We start from the raw sequence: 20,441 nt of genomic DNA, 5'->3' as shown, positions 1-20,441 counted from the left end.
TTTGAACCTGAAGATACACCCAGACTGAAAGTGAAGGGATAGAGAAGAATCTTTCATATGAAGAGGTCTCAAAAGAATGCTGGGGTAACAATTCTCATATCAAATAAATTAGATTTTAAACTAAAGACTGTAGTCAGAGATATAGAAGGACAGACATCATTCTTAAAGGGACTATCCACCAAGATGATCTAACAGTTGTAAATATCTATGACCCCAATATGGGAGAAGCCAATTACATAAGAAAACTGTTAATCAAGATAAATAATCATATTGATATGAATACATTAATAGTAGGAGATCTTAACACACCACTCTTAGAAATAGACAGATCATCGAAGCAGAAAATCAATAAAGAAGCAAGAGCATTGAATGACACATTGGACCAGATGGACCTCATATATACAGAACATTCCTCCCTAAAACAACAGAATACTCATTCTTCTCCAGTGCACATGGAGCCTTCTCCAGAATAGACCACATACTGGGTCACAAATCAGGACTCAACCGATACCAAAAGACTGACATTACCCCCTGCATATTCACAGATCACAATGCTTTGAAACTGGAGCTCAATCACAAGGAAAAGTTCAGAAGGAACTCAAACACCTGGAAGCTAAAGACCACCTTGCTTAAGAATGCTTGGATCAACCAGCAGATCAAAGAAGAACTGAAACAATTCATGGAAACCAATGAGAATGAAGACACTTCAGTCCAAAATCTATGGGATACAGCAAAGGTGGTCCTAAGGGGGAAATACATAGTCATCCAAGCCTCCCTCAAAAAAATTGAAAAATCCAGAATACACCTTAAAGAACTGGAGAATCAACAACAAATCAAACTCCACACATAAAAAGGGAAACCATCAAGATTAGAGCTGAGATCAATGAGGTAGAAACCAGAGATAGTAGAGCATATCAATGAAACTAGAAGCTGGTTTTTTGAAAGAATCAATAAGATCAATAAACCATTGGCCACAGTAATCCAAAAGAAAAGAGAGAAAGCCCAAATTCATAAAAATATGAATGAAAAGGGAGAGATCACAAGTAACACCAAGGAAGTAGAAACAATCATCAGAAGTGATTATCAACAGTTATACGCCAATAAGCTTAGCAACCTAGATGAAATGGATACATTCCTGGAAAACTATAAACTCCCAAAACTGAACCAGGAAGAAATCGACAACCTGAATAGACAAATATCTAGTAACGAGATTGAAGCAGTGATCAAAAACCTCCCAAAAAACAAGAGTCCAGGACCTGACAGATTCCCTGGGGAATTCTACCAAACTTTCAAAGAAGAAATAACACCTATTCTCCTGAAGCTGTATCAAAAAAATTGAAACAAACTGAGGGTTGCCGGGGGGAGGGGGTTTGGGAGAAGGGGGTGGGATTCACAGACCTGTACCCCTGGGGATAAAAATATATGTTTATAAAAAATAAAAAATTAAAAAAAAAAATTGAAACAGAAGGAAAACTACCAGACTCTTTCTATGAAGCCAGCATTACCCTGATCCCCAAACCAGGCAAAGACCCTACCAAAAAGGAGAATTTCAGACCAATATCACTGATGAATATGGATGCTAAGATTCTCAACAAGATCCTAGCAAACAGGACCCAACAGCACATTAAAAAGATTATCCACCATGACCAAGTGGGATTCATCCCTGGGCTACAAGGATGGTTCAACATTCGCAAATCAATCTAGGTGATACAACAAATTAATATGAGAAGAGAAAAGAACCACATGGTCCTCTCAATTGATGCAGAAAAAGCATTTGACAAAATCCAGCATCCATTCCTGATTAAAACGCTTCAAAGTATAGGGATAGAGGGAACATTCCTGAACTTCATCCAATCTATCTATGAAAGACCCACAGCAAATATCATCCTCAATGGGAAAAATCTTGTAGCCTTCCCATTCATATCAGGAACAAGACAAGGATGCCCACTGTCACCACTCTTGTTCAACATAATATTAGAAGTCCTAGCAAAAGCAGTCAGACAACAAAGAGAAATAAAAACTCTCCAAATTGGCAATGAAGAAGTCAAACTCTCTCTCTTTGCAGATGGCATGATTCTTTATATGGAAAACCCAAAAGACTCCACCCCCAAACAACTAGAACTCATACAGCAATTCAGCAACGTGGCAGGACAAAAAGTCAATGTGCAGAAATCAGTGGCTTTCTTATACACTAACAATGAAAATACAGAAAGTGAAATTAGAGAGTCGATTCCATTTACTATAGCACCAAGAACCATAAAATACCTGGGAATAAAGCTAACCAAGAGGTAAAGTTCTGTGTACTTGAAAACTACAGAACACTCATGAAAGAAATTGAAGAAGACACAAAGAGATGGAAGACCATTCCATGCTCTTGGATAGGAAGAATAATTTTTTTTTAAATGTCTATACTGCCTAGAGCAATCTATAATTTTAATGCCATTTAGATCAAAATTCCACCGGTATTCTTCAAAGAGCTGCAGCAAATAATCGAAAAATTTGTATGGAATCAGAAGAGACACTGAATCGCTAAGGAAATGTTGAAAAACAAAAATAAAACAGGGGGCATCACATTACATGATTTCAAGCTTTACTACAAAGCTGTGATCACCAAGACAGCATCACCAAGACTGGCATAAAAACAGACACATAGACCAGTGGAACAGAGTAGAGAGCGCAGATATGGACCCTCAACTCTATGGTCAATTAATCTTCGACAAAACAGGAAAAAATATACAGTGGAAAAAAGACAGTCTCTTCAATAAATGGTGCTGGGAAAACTGGGCAGCTACATGTAGAAGAATGAAACTCGACCATTATTTTACACCGTACACAAAAATAAACTCAAAATGGATAAAGGACCTCAATGTGAGACAGGAATCCATCAGAATCCTAGAGGCGAACATAAGCAGTAACCTCTTCGATATCAGCCACAGCAACTTCTTTCAAGATATGTTTCCAAATGCAAAGGAAACAAAAGCGAAAATGAACCTTTGGGACTTCATCAAAATCAAAAGCTTCTGCTCAGCAAAAGAAACAGGCAACAAAACAAGGAGGCAACCCACGGAATAGGAGAAGATACTTGCAAATGACAGTACAGACAAAAGGTTGATATCCAGGATCTATAATGAACTCCTCAAACTCAACACACACAATACACATAATCATGTCAAAAAATGGGCAGAAGATATGAACAGAGACTTCTCCAATGAAGACATACAAATGGCTATCAGACACATGAAAAAATGTTCATCATCACTAGTCATCAGGGAGATTCAATTTAAAACCACATTGAGATACCACCTTACACAAGTTAGAATGGCCAAAATTAGCAACACAGGAATCAACGTGTGTTGGAGAGGATGTGGAGAAAGGGGAACCCTCTTCCACTGTTGGTGGGAATGCAAGTTGGTGCAGCCACTTTGGAGAACAGTGTGGAGATTCCTCAAGAAGTTAAAAATAGAGCCTCCCTATGACCCTGCATTTGCACTCCTGGGTATTTTCTCCAAAGATACAGATGTAGTGAAAAGAAGGGCCATCTGTACCCCAACGTTCATAGCAGCAATGGCCACGGTCACCAAACTGTGGAAAGAACCAAGATGCCTTTCAATGGACAAATGGATAAGGAAGATGTGGTCCATATACACTATGGAGAATTATGCCTCCATCAGAAAGGATGAATACCCAACTTTTGTAGCAACATGGAGGGGACTGAAAGAGATTATGCTGAGTGAAATAAGTCAAGCAAAGAGAGTCAAGTATCATATGGTTTCACTTATTTGTGGAGCATAACACATAATATGGAGGACAAGGGGAGATGGAGAGGAGAAGGGAGTTGATGGAAAATGGAAGGGGAGGTGAACCATGAGTCTATGGACTGAGAAATAATCTGAGAGTTTTGAAGGGGTAAGGGGTGGGAGGTTGGGGGAACCAGGTGGTAGGTAGTAGGGAGGGCACAGATTGCATGGAGCACTGGGTGTGGTGCAAAAACAAAGAATACTGTTATGCTGAAAAGAAATTAAAAAATTTAAAAAAAGCTTTAAGAAGACAAAATGTCTCAAACTGCAGCAATGAATAAAAGACATTCCATGTGAACAGCAACTGAAAGAGGGCAGGACTATACTCACTTCAGACAAAATAGACTCTAAAAACAAAACTGTCACAAATAAGGACTTTATATAATGATAAAAGGGTTGGTTACTTAGGAAGATATAATAATTATAAATACTGATGGACCCAACAGCAGAGTATCTACATATATCAAGCAAATAACAGATATAAAGGCAGAAAGAGACAAAACCACAGTAGGACTAAGAGACTTCAATGTTCACTTTCAATGATGGATACAACATATAGACAGAAAATCAGTAAGAACCCAATGGACATGAACATTATTAACCAAATGGACCTAAAAGGCATATATAGAACAATCCATCCAATAACAGTAGAATATACAGTCTTCTCAAGTGCACATGGCAGATGATGCAGAATAGATTATATGTTCGGTCACAAAACAAGTCTTGAAAAACTTAAGATTCAAGTCATACAATGTATATTTTCTGAACACAAGGAAGTGAAACAAAATCAAGAGCAGAAGGAAAATTGGCAAATTCACAAATTCATGAAAATTAAATAACACATTCTTCTGCAACCTATTGGTCAATGAGGAAATCAAAAGAGGAATTAGAAACATGTCAAAACAAACAAAATTTTAAACTTACAACAAAAGCTATGGGAAGTAGCAAAAGCCATACAAAGAGGAAAGTGTATAGCAATGATCACCTACCTTTAAAAAGATCTCAAGTAAACTTACCTCAAGAAATGAGAAAGACAACTAAGTCCAAAGGTAGCAGCGGTAGGGATAATTGAGATTATAGGAGAAAAAGGAAATAGAGATGAGGAAATCAATAGAAAAATATCAATGAAACTAAAAGCTGTTTTTTAAAGTACAACAAAACTGACAAACTTTACCTAGATGGAGAAAAGTTCACATATGAAAGAGGGGACATTAAAACTCATACCACAGAAATAAAAGGATTACAAGAAACTGCTAACAAAGTATGTTACTTAATTGGATTACATGGAAGAAATAGATAAATTCCTAGGAACATACATTCTACCACATCTGATGCATGAAGAAGTAGATAATCTGAACAAATAATGAGCAAGGAATTTAAATCCATAACGAGAAGCTTACCAAGAGAGGAAAGCCCAACATCCGAGTCACTGGTGAAATCTAAAATACAACATTTAAAGAAGAAGAAATGCCAATCCTTCTCAAAATCTTCTAAAGTTTTGAAAAGGAAAAAAACACATCTGAACTCCCTTTAGAAGGCCAGAATTACTGTTACCAAAAAAAGAAAAAAATGACTGAAATACTTAGAAAAAATATGAATCTAAAAAATTAAGGATTTTTAAGCTGGAAAAGAAAAAAATTTATGAAAGAACATAAAAATGAAAAAAGGCAAATAAATGGAAAGGCACCCTGTGTTTGTGGATTTCAAGATTCAATGTTGTCAAAATGTTCATACTATACAAAGTGATCTAGTATCACCGTAATAGCTATCAAAATCCTAATGGAATCTTGCATGGAAAAGAAAAAACAATCGGGGCACCTCGGTGGCTCAGTAGTTGAGCATCCAACTCTTGGTTTCAACTCAGGTCATGATCTCAGGGTCATGAGATCTAGCCCCAAGTCAGGCTGCTATATGAGTGGGGAGACTGCTTGAGATCTCTCCTTCTCGCTCTGCTCGTCCCCCCACTTGCTCACACTCACTGTCTCTAAAAGAAATAAATCAAGCTTAAAAAAGAAAAAGAAAAAAGAATCTTAAAATTGATGTCGAATTAAAATAGAACCCCATAGCCAAAGCAATCATAAGAAAGAAGGACAAAGCTAGAAACATCACACTTCCAGATTTCAAACTATATTACAAAACTATAGTAATTAAAATAGTATGGTACTGGCATAAAGACAGATATAGAGACCAATGCAACAGAACAGAGAACCCAAAAACAAGCCCACGCATATACATAGGCTCACGCTTGATCTTTAACAAGGGTGTCAAGAATACACAATGGGAAAAGAATAATTTCTTCAGTAAGTGCTGGGAAGACTGGATATCCATAGGCAAATGAATGGAATTGAACCTTTATCTTATACCTTCACCAAAATCATCAAGCTAGATTTAAAATGGAAGGCTGGAAACTAAACCTTTTAGAAGAAAACACAGCAGAAAATCTTCATCATTGGAATGAGCTATGATTTCTTGGATATAACACCAAAAGAACAGACAACAGAAGCAAAAATAAACAAAGGGGACTACATCAGACTTAAAAAAAACTTCTGTACAGCAAAGGAACAATTAACAATTTCCCACAGAATGGCAAAAAATATTTGCAAACAATATGTTTCATATGGGGTTAGTATCCAAAATAGACAAAGAACTCATACAACTCAATAGCAAAGATAGCCCAATTTGAAAATGGGCCACAGACTGAAATAGACCTTCCCACAAAGAAAATATATAAATGGCCAACAAGCAAATGAAAAGATGCTCAACATTACTAATCATCAGAAAAATACAATTCAAAACCACAATGATGTAATATTTCATATCTATTAAAATGGCCATTATCAAAAGACAAAACATAACAAGTATTAGTAAGGATGTGGAGAAAAAGAACCCTTGTTCACCAATGGTGAGAATGTAAATCTGTATAGTCACTATGCAAAACAGGATGGAGGTTCTTCAAAAAATTAAAATAAAATACCATATGATCCAACAATCCCTCACCTGGGTATTTATCAAAAACTACTGAAATCAGGACCTCAAGGAATTCTTTGCACTCCTATTGCTCATTTCAGCATTATTCACAGTAGCTAAGATGGGGAAACAACCTCAGTGTCCATCAACGGATACAAATCTTTGAAACAGGTCTTGGATTTTTTATACAAACATGGTATACTATTCAGCCTTAAAAAGGAAGGAAACCCTGTTCTTTGTGACCACAAGGATGAAACGTGAGGTTATTACTCTAAGCAAAGTAGGCCAGTCATAGAAGAAACACTGCAATAGTCCACTTATATGAAATATTTAATATAGTCCCACTCCAAAGGACCAGAAAGAAAACAGTGTTTTATGAATATGGGTAAGGAAGAGATGAGCAATGATTGTTTGAAGGATATGGATTTTATTTATGAAAAGATTAAAAATTCTGGCGATGGTTGGTGGTGATGTTTGCACACAATATGAATGCCCTTAATGACACTGAACTGTGTCAGTGAAAATGGTTACAGGTGCCTGGAAGGCTCAGTGGGTTACGGGTCTGTCTTCAGCTCAGGTCATGATCCTGGGGTCCAGGGATCAAGCCCCTCATTTTGCTCCCTGCTCAGCAGGCAGTCTGCTTCTCTCTCTCCCTCTGCCCTTGGTCATGCTCTCTCTCTCACTCTTTCTATATAAAGTAAATATATAAAATCTTAAAAATTTAAAAATGAAAATGGTTAAAATAGTAAGATTATATTATGTGTATTTCCCACAATAAAAAGAAGGGGAAAAAAAGGGAGAGGGACAGACTGCGAGCAAGCAAAATAATTACGTGCTGAGGACAGGGCTGAAGGCATTCTTTCCATTTGTGGTGCAGGATGGGATTTCAGGAGTATATCATCTTCTTTAAAGATAAACACTGATTTTTTTTAAAGGTAATTTCATACAAATTTCACCCAGCTCTTCAACATGTCAGAAACTGAGGGAGAAGTTTATAGTGGAGCCTCCCTTCTATACTGTTTCCATCCTCTACCTCTGAATGTCTTTATAGAAAATGTTTCCCTTGGTGTGATTTTCTCAATGCCTACCATGTAGAAGCATTGCTCTTTACTGTACATCTCCACAATTCTTTCCTGCAGGATAGAGAGAAAAGCTATATTCCCATGAACACATCATGATGACCTGTCATCGAGATACACACACCAGAAGAAGATGATTGATCTATGGCTCAAAAATTACCCAATCTGAGGCACCTGGGTCGCTCAGAGGGTTAAGCCTCTACCTTCCGCTCAGGTCATGATCTCAGGATCCTGGGATCAAGCCTCGAGTCGGGCTCTCTGCTCAGCAGGGCGCCTGCTTTCCTTCCTCTCTCTCTGCCTGCTTGAGATCTCTGTCTGTCAAATGAATAAATAAAATATTCTAAAAATAAATAAATAGATAGATAAATCACCCAATCTTTCATAGCAGAGAATTCTGCCATATGAGTCTCTATTGTTAGCTGCTAATAAAATGTCAGTCTCCCAGAGTTACATTGCACGTAGCCTTGAAAACTGGCATTTCCATTCTCAGGACAACTGAGAACAGACACATTTTCACAGAGAAACCCATTCTCTGAACACTGACCTATGCCTAAAACTGCCTCCTATCCTGTGCCAGGCTCAACAATGTCAAAATGAACAGCAAAGCCCTGTAAGGAAGCTTCCCTACTTTTTTTACCAAAATTTCAACTAAACTATAGCCACAGACATGTGTTTCACCGAAGCTCAACTGGCCTCTAATGATGTTTGTGGGTGCCAAGGGGGAATAAGTGAAAAGCAGAGGCTGAGGCTTCTACCAAAGGTTCCGACAGGACCAATTACTAATCCTCTGAAGACTTGAGAGGTCAGTGCATTACCAAAGTGCAGGCACTCTGCCAAAGTCTATTTAAGTATTTCTCTAGAATCAGTGAAGAAAGAATTAAAGGATATTTAACTAAATGACAGAGGCAGAGTATATACCTACAAGCTTAAGATTCATATGTGAGACACTGCACCCAAGCTTATGGGATTAAGAAGAGGAATGAAAAAGAATTCTCTCTACACTGCTCATGGACTTTGGGAAATGTAAATTTGGCAGGATTTAAAAATCTATATCTACCCAATCAAATGGATCTGATGCACTTACATATTCTATGGTTCCATATGCTAGCTTTTTCTGACTTAAAGGTTTTCCTTTTCCCATTATTTTTCTTGGGATTAAATATACTTCTGAGATTTGAAAAATAAATGTATTTTAAAGATGTGTCTACATTTTCATAGGAGGTCAGGCAAGTGAGTAGAAATTAAATCCTAGAGTATTGAAGTTTCCTAAATAAAACAGCTCATTTCTGGGCAATTTCAGAATGATAATGGAACCAAAGTAAACTAAAATGACCAGGACTCGGACAGTTCTCTGAGAGAGAATTCCAGTGATGCTCTTGTTAGTTGACAGAGTATACTTGCAGCTGTGGTGCTATGCCCTCAGGAGAAGAAAACATGACTGAGTGCAATCCAAAAACAATGGAACCCACAACCAACTAGATCCAGGTCAGTAGTAACTCAATCTTTTTCCACAAATTTTAAGCAGATTTACTTAATTTATCCAAATTATTTTCACCAAATAGTTTTTGTAGCTAGATACTGTGAATTGAGGTAATATTTTTCTCTAAAAATGAATTTGAACACAATGACATTAAAATAGCAGTAGAAAATGTGATCTGTAATTCCGCAACACAAAATGTTGTTGAGAACTACTAAGGTCACTTATCTAACACTGTGGTTAACATGTATGTAGAAGTGGATTGCCTCAGAACACTCCTACGTGTTTATTTGAAACTGTTTCCCCTTTTCACAACTTCCATGTTGCCACACTGAAGTCAGAATTTGTGGATTAAACCTATGCAGGATGATGAATCACTTAGTTCCCACCTATAGTAGCAGCCATGGATAGAGAAGAAACAAAGAGACATAGATTTCTGGAAAACAAAATATAGTTCCTCACCTTTATTGAAGCTGAAAGGTCCTGATGCTGACTTCTGTGTCCGTAAACCTTTGAGGAAAATTATGTTGTTATTTTCCTTAGCAAGGATAGGGAAAGGAGAAAAAAAAGGGGGAGAAGGAATAAAATGTCCTATGATCATGTGTAACAAGGACTCACTATGGAAAATCCATGCCTAGATCAATCAAACAAAGAATAAATTCTTATATATATTCAATTTTTCCACTAATTAGTAATGAAGACTTCAAGGTCATCTTTTTTTTTTAATTTTTTATTTTTTATAAACATATATTTTTATCCCCAGGGGTACAGGTCTGTGAATCACCAGGTTTACACACTTCACAGCACTCACCAAAGCACATACCCTCCCCAATATCCATAATCCCACCCCCGTCTCCCAAACCCCCTCCACCCAGCAACCCTCAGTTTGTTTTGTGAGAGTAAGAGTCACTTATGGTTTGTCTCCCTCCCAATCCCATCTTGTTTCATTGATTCTTCTCGTACCCACTTAAGCCCCCATGTTGCATCACCACTTCCTCATATCAGGGAGATCATATGATAGTTGTCTTTCTCTGCTTGACTTATTTCGCTAAGCATGATTTGCTCTAATTCCATCCATGTTGTCGCAAATGGCAAGATTTCATTTCTTTTGATGGCTGCATAGTATTCCATTGTGTATATATACCACATCTTCTAGATCCATTCATCTGTTGATGGACATCTAGGTTCTTTCCAAAGTTTGGCTATTGTGGACATTGCTGCTATAACCATTCGGGTGCACGTGCCCCTTTGGATCACTACGTTTGTATCTTTAGGGTAAATACCCAATAATGCAATTGCTGGGTCATAGGGCAGTTCTATTTTCAACATTTTGAGGAACCTCCATGCTGTTTTCCAGAGTGGCTGCACCAGCTTGCATTCCCACCAACAGTGTAGGAGGGTTCCCCTTTCTCCGCATCCTCGCCAGCATCTGTCATTCCCTGACTTGTTGATTTTAGCCATTCTGACTGGTGTGAGGTGATATCTCATTGTGGTTTTGATTTGTATTTCCCTGATGCCGAGTGATATGGAGCACTTTTTCATGTGTCTGTTGGCCATCTGGATGTCTTCTTTGCAGAAATGTCTGTTCATGTCCTCTGCCCATTTCTTGATTGGATTATTTGTTCTTTGGGTGTTGAGTTTGCTAAGTTCTTTATAGATTCTGGACACTAGTCCTTTATCTGATATGTCGTTTGCAAATATCTTCTCCCATTCTGTCAGTTGTCTTTTGATTTTGTTAACTGTTTCCTTTGCTGTGCAAAAGCTTTTGATCTTGAGGAAATCCCAATAGTTCATTTATGCCCTTGCTTCCCTTGCCTTTGGCGTTGTTCCTAGGAAGATGTTGCTGCGGCTGAGGTCGAAGAGGTTGCTGCCTGTGTTCTCCTCAAGGATTTTGATGGATTCCTTTCGCACATTGAGGTCCTTCATCCATTTTGAGTCTATTTTTGTGTGTGGTGTAAGGAAATGGTCCAATTTCATTTTTATGCATGTGGCTGTCCAATTTTCCCAGCACCATTTATTGAAGAGGCTGTCTTTTTTCCATTGGACATTCTTTCCTGCTTTGTCGAAGATTAGTTGACTGTAGAGTTGAGGATCTATTTCTGGGCTCTCTATTCTGTTCCATTGATCTATGTGTCTGTTTTTGTGCCAGTACCATGCTGTCTTGATGATGACAGCTTTGTAATAGAGCTTGAAGTCTGGAATTGTGATGCCACCAACGTTGGCTTTCTTTTTTAATATCCCTTTGGCTATTCAAGGTCTTTTCTGGTTCCATATAAATTTTAGAATTATTTGTTCCATTTCTTTGAAAAAGATGGATGGTACTTTGATAGGAATTGCATTAAATGTGTAGATTGCTTTAGGTAGCATAGACATTTTCACAATATTTATTCTTCCAATCCAGGAGCATGGAACATTTTTCCATTTCTTTGTGTCTTCCTCAATTTCTTTCATGAGTACTTTATAGTTTTCTGAGTATAGATTCTATGCCTCTTTGGTTAGGTTTATTCCTAGGTATTTTATGGTTTTGGATGCAATTGTAAATGGGATTGACTCCTTAATTTCTCTTTCTTCTGTCTTGCTGTTGGTGTAGAGAAATGCAACTGATTTCTGTGCATTGATTTTATATCCTGACACTTTGCTGAATTCCTGTATAAGTTCTAGCAGTTTTGGAGTGGAGTCTTTTGGGTTTTCCACATATACTATAATATCATCTGCAAAGAGTGATAATTTGACTTCTTCTTTGCTGATTTGGATGCCTTTAATTTCCTTTTGTTGTCTGATTGCTGAGGCTAGGACCTCTAGTACTATGTTGAATAGCAGTGGTGATAATGGACATCTCTGCCGTGTTCCTGACCTTAGCGGAAAAGCTTTCAGTTTTTCTCCATTGAGAATGATATTTGCGGTGGGTTTTTCATAGATGGCTTTGATGATATTGAGGTATGTGCCCTCTATCCCTACACTTTGAAGAGTTTTGATCGGGAAGGGATGCTGTACTTTGTCAAATGCTTTTTCAGCATCTATTGAGAGTATCATATGGTTCTTGTTCTTTCTTTTATTGATGTGTTGTATCACATTGACTGATTTACGGATGTTGAACCAACGTTGCAGCCCTGGAATAAATCCCACTTGGTCGTGGTGAATAATCCTTTTAATATACTGTTGAATCCTATTGGCTAGTATTTTGTTGAGTATTTTCGCATCTGTGTTCATCAAGGATATTGGTCTATAGCTCTCTTTTTTGATGGGATCCTTGTCTGGCTTTGGGATCAAGATGATGCTGGCCTCATAAAATGAGTATGGAAGTTTTCCTTCCATTTGTATTTTTTGGAACAGTTTCAGGAGAATAGGAATTAGTTCTTCTTTAAATGTTTGGTAGAATTCCCCCAGGAAGCCATCTGGCCCTGGGCTTTTGTTTGTTTGGAGATTTTTAATGACTGTTTCAATCTCCTTACTGGTTATGGGTCTGTTCAGGCTTTCTATTTCTTCGGGATTCAGTTGTGGTAGTTTATATGTTTCTAGGAATGCATCCATTTCTTCCAGATTGTCAAATTTATTGGCGTAGAGTTGCTCATAGTGTGTTCTTATAATAGTTTGTATTTCTTTGGTGTTAGTTGTGATCTCTCCTCTTTCATTCATGATTTTATTTATTTGGGTCCTTTCTCTTTTCTTTTTGATAAGTCTGGCCAGGTGTTTATCAATTTTATTAATTCTTTCAAAGAACCAGCTCCTAGTTTCGTTGATTTGTTCTATTGTGTTTTTTTTGTTTCTATTTCATTGATTTCTGCTCTGATCTTTATGATTTCTCCTTGCCTGCTGGGCTTAGGGTTTCTTTCTTGTTCTTTCTCCAGCTCCTTTAGGTGTAGGGTTAGGTTGTGTACCTGAGACCTTTCTTGTTTCTTGAGAAAGGCTTGTACCGCTATATATTTTCCTCTCAGGACTGCCTTTGTTGTGTCCCACAGATTTTGAACCATTGTATTTTCAATATCATTTGTTTCCATGATTTTTTTCAGTTCTTCTTTAATTTCCTGGTTGACCCATTCATTCTTTAGAAGGATGCTGTTTCGTCTCCATGTATTTGGGTTCTTTTCAAACTTCCTTTTGTGGTTGAGTTCTAGCTTTAGAGCATTGTGGCCTGAAAATATGCAGGGAATGATCCCAATCTTTTGATACCGGTTGAGTCCTGATTTAGGACCGAGGATGTGATCTATTCTGGAGAATGTTCCATGTGCACTAGAGAAGAATGTGTATTCTGTTGCTTTGGGATGAAATGTTCTGAATATATCTGTGATGTCCATCTGGTCCAGTGTGTCGTTTAAGGCCTTTATTTCCTTGCTGATCTTTTGCTTGGATGATCTGTCCATTTCAGTGAGGGGAGTGTTAAAGTCCCCTACTATTATTGTATTATTGTTGATGTGTTTCTTTGATTTTGTTAATTGGTTTATATAGTTGGCTGCTCCCACGTTGGGGGCATAGATATTTAAAATTGTTAAATCTTCTTGTTGGACAGACCCCTTGAGTATGATATACTGTCCTTCCTCATCTCTTATTATAGTCTTTGGCTAAAAATCTAATTGATCTGATATAAGGATTGCCACTCCTGATTTCTTCTGATGTCCATTAGCATGGTAAATTCTTTTCCACTCCCTCACTTTAAATCTGGAGGTGTCTTCGGGCTTAAAATGAGTTTCTTGGAGGCAACATATAGATGGGTTTTGTTTTTTTATCCATTCTGATACCCTGTGTCTTTTGACAGGGGCATTTAGCCCATTAACATTCAGGGTAACTATTGAGAGATATGAATTTAGTGCCATTGTATTGCCTGTAAGGTGACTGTTACTGTATATGGTCTCTGTTCCTTTCTGATCTACCACTTGTAGGCTCTCTCTTTGCTTAGAGGACCCCTTTCAAGATTTCCTGTAGAGCTGGTTTGGTATTTGCAAATTCTTTCAGTTTTTGTTTGTCCTGGAAGCTTTTAATCTCTCCTTCTATTTTCAATGATAGCCTAGCTGGATATAGTATTCTTGGCTGCATTTTTTTCTTGTTTACTGCTCTGAAAATATCATGCCAGCTCTTTCTGGCCTGCCAGGTCTCTGTGGATAAGTCAGCTGCCAATCTAATATTTTTAACATTGTATGTTACAGACTTCTTTTCCCGGGCTGCTTTCAGGATTTTCTCTTTGTCACTGAGACTTGTAAATTTTACTATTAGGTGACGGGGTGTGGGCCTATTCTTATTGATTTTGAGGTGCATTCTCTGAACCTCCTGAATTTTGATGCTCGTTCCCTTTGCCATATTGGGGAAATTCTCCCCAATAATTCTCTCCAGTATACCTTCTGTTCCCCTCTCTCTTTCTTCTTCTTCTGGAATCCCAATTATTCTAATGTTGTTTCATCTTATGGTGTCACTTATCTCTCGAATTCTCCCCTCGTGGTCCAGTAGCTGTTTGTCCCTCTTTTGCTCAGCTTCTTTATTCTCTGTCATTTGGTCTTCTATATCATGAATTCTTTCTTCTGCCTCATTTATCCTAGCAGTGAGAGCCTCCATTTTTTATTGCACCTCATTAATAGCTTTTTGATTTCAACTTGGTTAGATTTTAGTTCTTTTATTTCTCCAGAAAGGGCTTTTATATCTCTCAAGAGGGTTTCTCTAATATCTTCCATGCCTTTTTCGAGCCCGGCTAGAACCTTGAGAATTGTCATTCTGAACTCTAGAGCTGACATATTACCAATGTCTGTATTGATTAGATCCCTAGCCTTCGGTACTGCTTCTTGTTCTTTTTCTTGTGTTGAATTTTTCCTTCTTATCATTTTGTCCAGATAAGAGTATATGAAGTAGCAAGGAAAATACTAAAAGGGTGGCAACAACCCCAGGAAAATATGCTTTAACCAAATTAGAAGAGATCCCAAATCGTGAGGGGGGAGAAAGGGGATAAAAAGAGGTTCAAAAAGGAAGAAAGAAAAACGAAAAAAAAAGAATTAAAAAAAAAAAGAAAACAAATAAGAAAAATAAAAAAAGAAAAAATATATATATTAGATAAACTGGTTAAAAAACGTTAAAAAATAAAAAGGTAAAAGTTAAAAAAAAAAATTTTACCAGAAGGCGAGAAAAAAAACAAAAAATGAAAAGAAAATAATTAAATTAACTGCAAGACTAAAAAAAATCACAGGGAAAAAGCCATGAGTTCCGTGCTTTGCTTTCTCCTCCTCTGGAATTCTGCTGCTCTCCTTGGTATTGAAACCGCACTCCTTGGTAGGTGAACTTGGTCTCAGCTGGATTTCTTGTTGATCTTCTGGGGGAGGGGCCTGTTGTAGTGATTCTCAAGTGTCTTTGCCCCAGGCGGAATTGCACCGCCCTTACCAGGGGTAAGGGGTGAGTAATCCGCTCAGGTTTGCTTTCAGGAGCTTTTGTTCCCTGAGCGCTTTCCATAGAGTTCCGGAGGACGGGAATACAAATGGCGGCCTCCTGGTCTCCGGCCCAGAGGAGCCGAGAGCCCAGGGCCCCACTCCTTAGTGCGCCCTCAGAGAACAGCGCCAGTTACTCCCGTCTGCCTGACCTCTGGCCCTGCTCCGAGCTCACCGTGCCTGCGACCGGTTCAAGGTAACACCGAGCTGTGAGCTTACTGTCGGCTCTGTCTCTGTAGCCGGCTTTCCCGTTCCAATACCCGCAAGCTCTGCGACACTCAGACACCCCCGATCCTTCTGTGACCCTGCAGGACCTGAGGCCACGCTGACCCCGCGTGGGCTTCGCCCCTTTTAGCCTCTGGAGCGATGTCCCTCAGCGGAACAGACTTTTAAAAGTCCTGATTTTGTGCACCGTTGCTCCGCTGCTTGCCAGGAGCCAGCCCCTCCCCCTGGGGTCTATCTTCCCGTCGCTTTGGATTCACTTCTCCGCCGGTCCTACCTTTCAGAAAGTGGTTGTTTTTCTGTTTCCAGAATTGCTGTTCTTCTTCTCTTCGATCTGCCGATGGATTTTCAGGTGTTTGCAATCTTTAGATAAGCTATCTAGCTGATCTCCGGCTAGCTGAAGTAGTCTCAGCCTGCTACTTCTCCGCCATCTTGACTCTTCCTCCCTTCAAGTTCATCTTAATTGATTAAACTATGTCAAAGGAAAAACTGGTATTATCTTAGATAACATTTCTGTCTCAATAACAGGAGATTTAAAGAAACTTCATGACTAATTAATTCCATTTGTAAAATGTGACTAGGATTATAGATCTATTCGGGAGCAGTATTCTTTTTATTTAAAGACTGACTAATTGATTAGAGAGAGCACGCACAACAGACGGAGGAGCAGAAGCATAAACAGAGTGAGAAGCAGAGGTAGAAGCATCCTCCCCCTGAGCAGAGAGCCTGAACCTGGACTCAATCTCAGGACCCTGGGATCAGGGACTCATCCAAGGCAAACATTTAACTGACTGAGCCACCCAGGCACCCTTTTCAGTGCTTGTAGCATACTGTCACTATTCTGTTTATATGAATAAGAGAAATTTAGTGTCTTTCTGTTCTTTTTTTACAAATACCTCCAAAGTGGTTGAAAGTGGAAGGTGTGGCTTCCTCTTTAGTCACACCTCTTTAGTCATGATGGAAGATTTCGCAGTTGAATGGATGGTGATGGAGGTGATGGAAGATTTCAGTGTTGATTGCAAAATGCTACTCAGAAATTCTGTGATCTCTCCAGATGAACCATAGGCTCATGACCCAAGCTGAATCCATGGCAACGACGAGCAATGTAACAGAATTTATTCTGCTGGGCCTGACTCCGAATCCAGAACTGCAGAAATTCTTATTTGCTGTGTTTTTAATCACCTACTTGATCACAATTGCAGGTAACCTCCTCATCTCTGTCACCATCTTCATCAGCCCAGCCCTGGGATCTCCCATGTACTTTTTTCTGTCCTACTTGTCTATTATAGATGCTTTCTACTCTTCTTCCATAGCACCCAAAATGATCTTTGACTTGATCTCTGACAAGAATACCATATCCTTCAATGGCTGCATGGCTCAGCTCTTTGCTGAACATTTCCTTGCTGGAGCAGAGATCATCCTATTAGCTGTCATGGCCTATGACCGCTATGTAGCCATCTGTAAGCCCTTGCATTACATGACCATCATGAGTCAACCTGTCTGTTCTTTCTTGGTGGGAATGGCTGTGATTTTAGGCTTTCTGCATGGAGGGATCCAGGTATTGTTCATGGTCCAGTTGCCATTCTGTGGCCCCAATGCCATTGACCATTTTATGTGTGACTTAATACCTCTCCTGGAACTAGCTTGTACAGACATTCACACGTTGGGGCCTCTGATTGCTGCCAACAGTGGGTCACTATGTCTGCTCATTTTTTCTGTGCTGGTTGCTTCTTACATTGTCATCCTGCACTCCCTGTGGACTAAAAGCTCTGAAGGGGGTAGCAAAGCCCTGTCTACCTGTGCTTCTCATGTCTCTGTTGTCATCTTATTCTTTGTACCTTCTTCATTCCTGTATCTGAGACCCATTACCTCCTTCCCTGCTGACAAAGCTGTGGCTGTGTTTTACACCATAGTAACTCCCATGCTAAACCCTTTAATCTATACCTTCAGAAATGCAGAAGCAAAAAATGTCATGAAAAAACTCTGGGGGCAAATAATGAAAATTGGTGATAATGAAACTTGGGATTAGAGTATTTACATTAAAATATCTAGTGAAAATTTAGAGAGATTTGTTACCCTTCTTAGTTAATTAAACGTGGAACAGTCAATTACCCTCTCTGGATCACTTTTCTTCAGAAGTATATATATTCTGGGAAGGATCAACATACCCATTAAGGCAAAGTAAGCATGGTGCCTAGAGCCCACAGAAATTCTAGAAGCCCTGGAAATGGTTAATTTCCTTTAAAGTAGAAGAAAAAATGAATGTAATCCAAATCCAACTTGCAGTATAGTCATCTTTATACCAACGCTGTCATAAAATGTAATTTTTTTCTAAGACTTTTGCTTTTTTTTTAATTAGGAATTTTTTAATTAAATTTATTTATTTTCAGCATAACAGTATTCATTATTTTTTTCACCACACCCAGTGCTCCATGCAATCCGTGCCCTCTATAATACCCACCACCTGGAACCCCAAACTCCCACCCCCCACACCACTTCAAACCCCTCAGATTGTTTTTCAGAGTCCATAGTCTCTCATGATTCACCTCCCCTTCCAATTTACCCCAACTCCCTTATCCTCTCTAACTCCCCATTTCCTCCATGCTGTTTGTTATGCTCCACAAATAAGTGAAACCATATGATAATTGACTCTCTCTGCTTGACTGATTTCACTCAGCATAATCTCTTCCAGTCCCGTCCATGTTGCTACAAAAGTTGGGTATTCATCCTTTCTGACGGAGGCAAAATACTCCATAGTGTATATGGACCACATTTTCCTTATCCATTTGTCCGTTGAAGGGTATCTTGGTTCTTTCCATAGTTTGGCGACCATGACCATTGCTGCTATAAACATTGGGGTACAGATGGCCCTTCTTTTCACTAAATTTGTATCTTTGGGGTAAATATCCAGGAGTGCAATTGCAGAGTCATAGGGAAGTTTTATTTTTAATTTCTTAAGGAATCTCCACACTGTTCTCCAAAGAAGCTGCACTAACCTGCATTCCCACCAAGAGTGGAAGAGGGTTCCCCTTTCTCTACATCCCCTCCAACACATGTTGTTTCCTGTTTTGTTAATTTTGGCCATTCTAACTGGTGTAAGGTGATATCTCAATGTGGTTTTCATTTGAATCTCCCTGAGGGCTAGTGATGATGAACATTTTTTCATGTGTCTGATAGCCATTTGTATGTCTTCATTGGAGAAGTCTCTGTTCATATCTTCTGCCCATTTTTTATATGATTGCCTGTTTTGTGTGTGTTGAGTTTGAGGAGTTCATTATATATCCTGGATATCAACCTTTTGTCTGTACTGTCATTTGCAAATAATCTTCTCCCATTCCGTGGGTTGCCTCTTTGTTTTGTTGACTGTTTCCTTTGCTGTGCAGAAGCTTTTGATTTTGATGAAGTCCCAAAAGTTTATTTTCACTTTTGTTTCCTTTGCCTTTGGAGGCATATATTGAAAGAAGTTGCTGTGGCTGATATCAAAGAGGTTACTGCCTATATTCTCCTCTAGGATTCTGATGGATTCCTGTCTCACATTGAGGTCTTTTATCCATTTTGAGTTTATCTTTGTGTACGGTGTAAAAGAATGGTCGAGTTTCATTCTTCTACATGTAGCTGCCCAGTTTTCCCAGCACCATTTATTGAAGAGACTGTCTTTTTTCCACTGTATATTTTTTCCTGCTTTGTCAAAGATTATTCGACCATAGACTTGAGTGTCCATAGCTGGGCTCTCTACTCTGTTCCACTGGTCTATGTGTCTGTTTTTATGCCAGTACCATGCTGTCTTGGTGATCACAGCTTTGTAATAAAGCTTGAAATCAGGTAACGTGATTCCCCCCATTTTATTTTTGTTTTTCAACATTTCCTTAGTGATTCGGGGTCTCTTCTGATTCCATATAAATTTCTGGATCATTTGCTCCAGCTCTTTGAAGAATACTGGTAGAATTTTGATTGGAATGGCATTAAAAGTATAGATTGCTCTAGGCAGTATAGACATTTTAACAATGTTTATTCTTCCGTTCCAAGAGCATGGAATGGTCTTCCATCTTTTTGTGTCTTCTTCAATTTCCTTCATGAGTGTTCTGTAGTTCCTCAAGTACAGATCCTTTACCTTTTTGGTTAAGTTTATTCCTAGGTATCTTATGGTTCTTGGTGCTATAGGAAATGGAATCAATTCTCTAATTTCCCTTTCTGTATTTTCATTGTTAGTGTATAAGAAAGCCACTGATTTCTGTACATTGACTTTGTGTCCTGCCATGTTGCTGAATTGCTGTATGAGTTCTAGTAGTTTGGGGGCGGAGTCTTTTGGGTTTTCCATATAAATAATCATGTCATCTGTGAAGAGAGAGTGTTTGACTTCTTCATTGCCAATTTGGATACCTTTTATTTCTCTTTGTTGTCTGATTGCTGTTGCTAGGACTACTTTTATTATGTTGAACAAGAGTGGTGAAAGTGGGCATCCTTATCTTGTTTCTGATCTCAATGGGAAGGCTGCAAG

General features: G+C 38.7%; 1 protein-coding gene across 1 annotated transcript; it reads left to right on the top strand.

Annotated features, from left to right (window-relative positions):
* Positions 1–17,030: 17,030 nt before the first annotated feature.
* LOC101680308 (olfactory receptor 4C45-like) lies at positions 17,031–17,972 on the top strand. The gene has a single exon (XM_004763224.2). It carries the CDS (start codon positions 17,031–17,033, stop codon positions 17,970–17,972), a length of 942 nt encoding a protein of 313 aa, XP_004763281.2.
* Positions 17,973–20,441: the final 2,469 nt, after the last annotated feature.

The sequence above is a fragment of the Mustela putorius genome, unplaced genomic scaffold (genome assembly GCF_011764305.1).
Source record: "Mustela putorius furo isolate JIRA1106 unplaced genomic scaffold, ASM1176430v1.1 tig00000127_pilon_pilon_pilon, whole genome shotgun sequence".
Taxonomy (NCBI): domain Eukaryota; kingdom Metazoa; phylum Chordata; class Mammalia; order Carnivora; family Mustelidae; genus Mustela; species Mustela putorius.
The sequence above is the reverse complement of the archived record's forward strand: the minus strand, read 5'-3'. Positions and strand labels throughout refer to the sequence as shown.

Excerpts from the sequence above, each read along its gene's own strand:
- LOC101680308 (XM_004763224.2), top strand. The coding sequence starts at position 17,031 with ATGGCAACGACGAGCAATGTAACAGAATTTATTCTGCTGGGCCTGACT.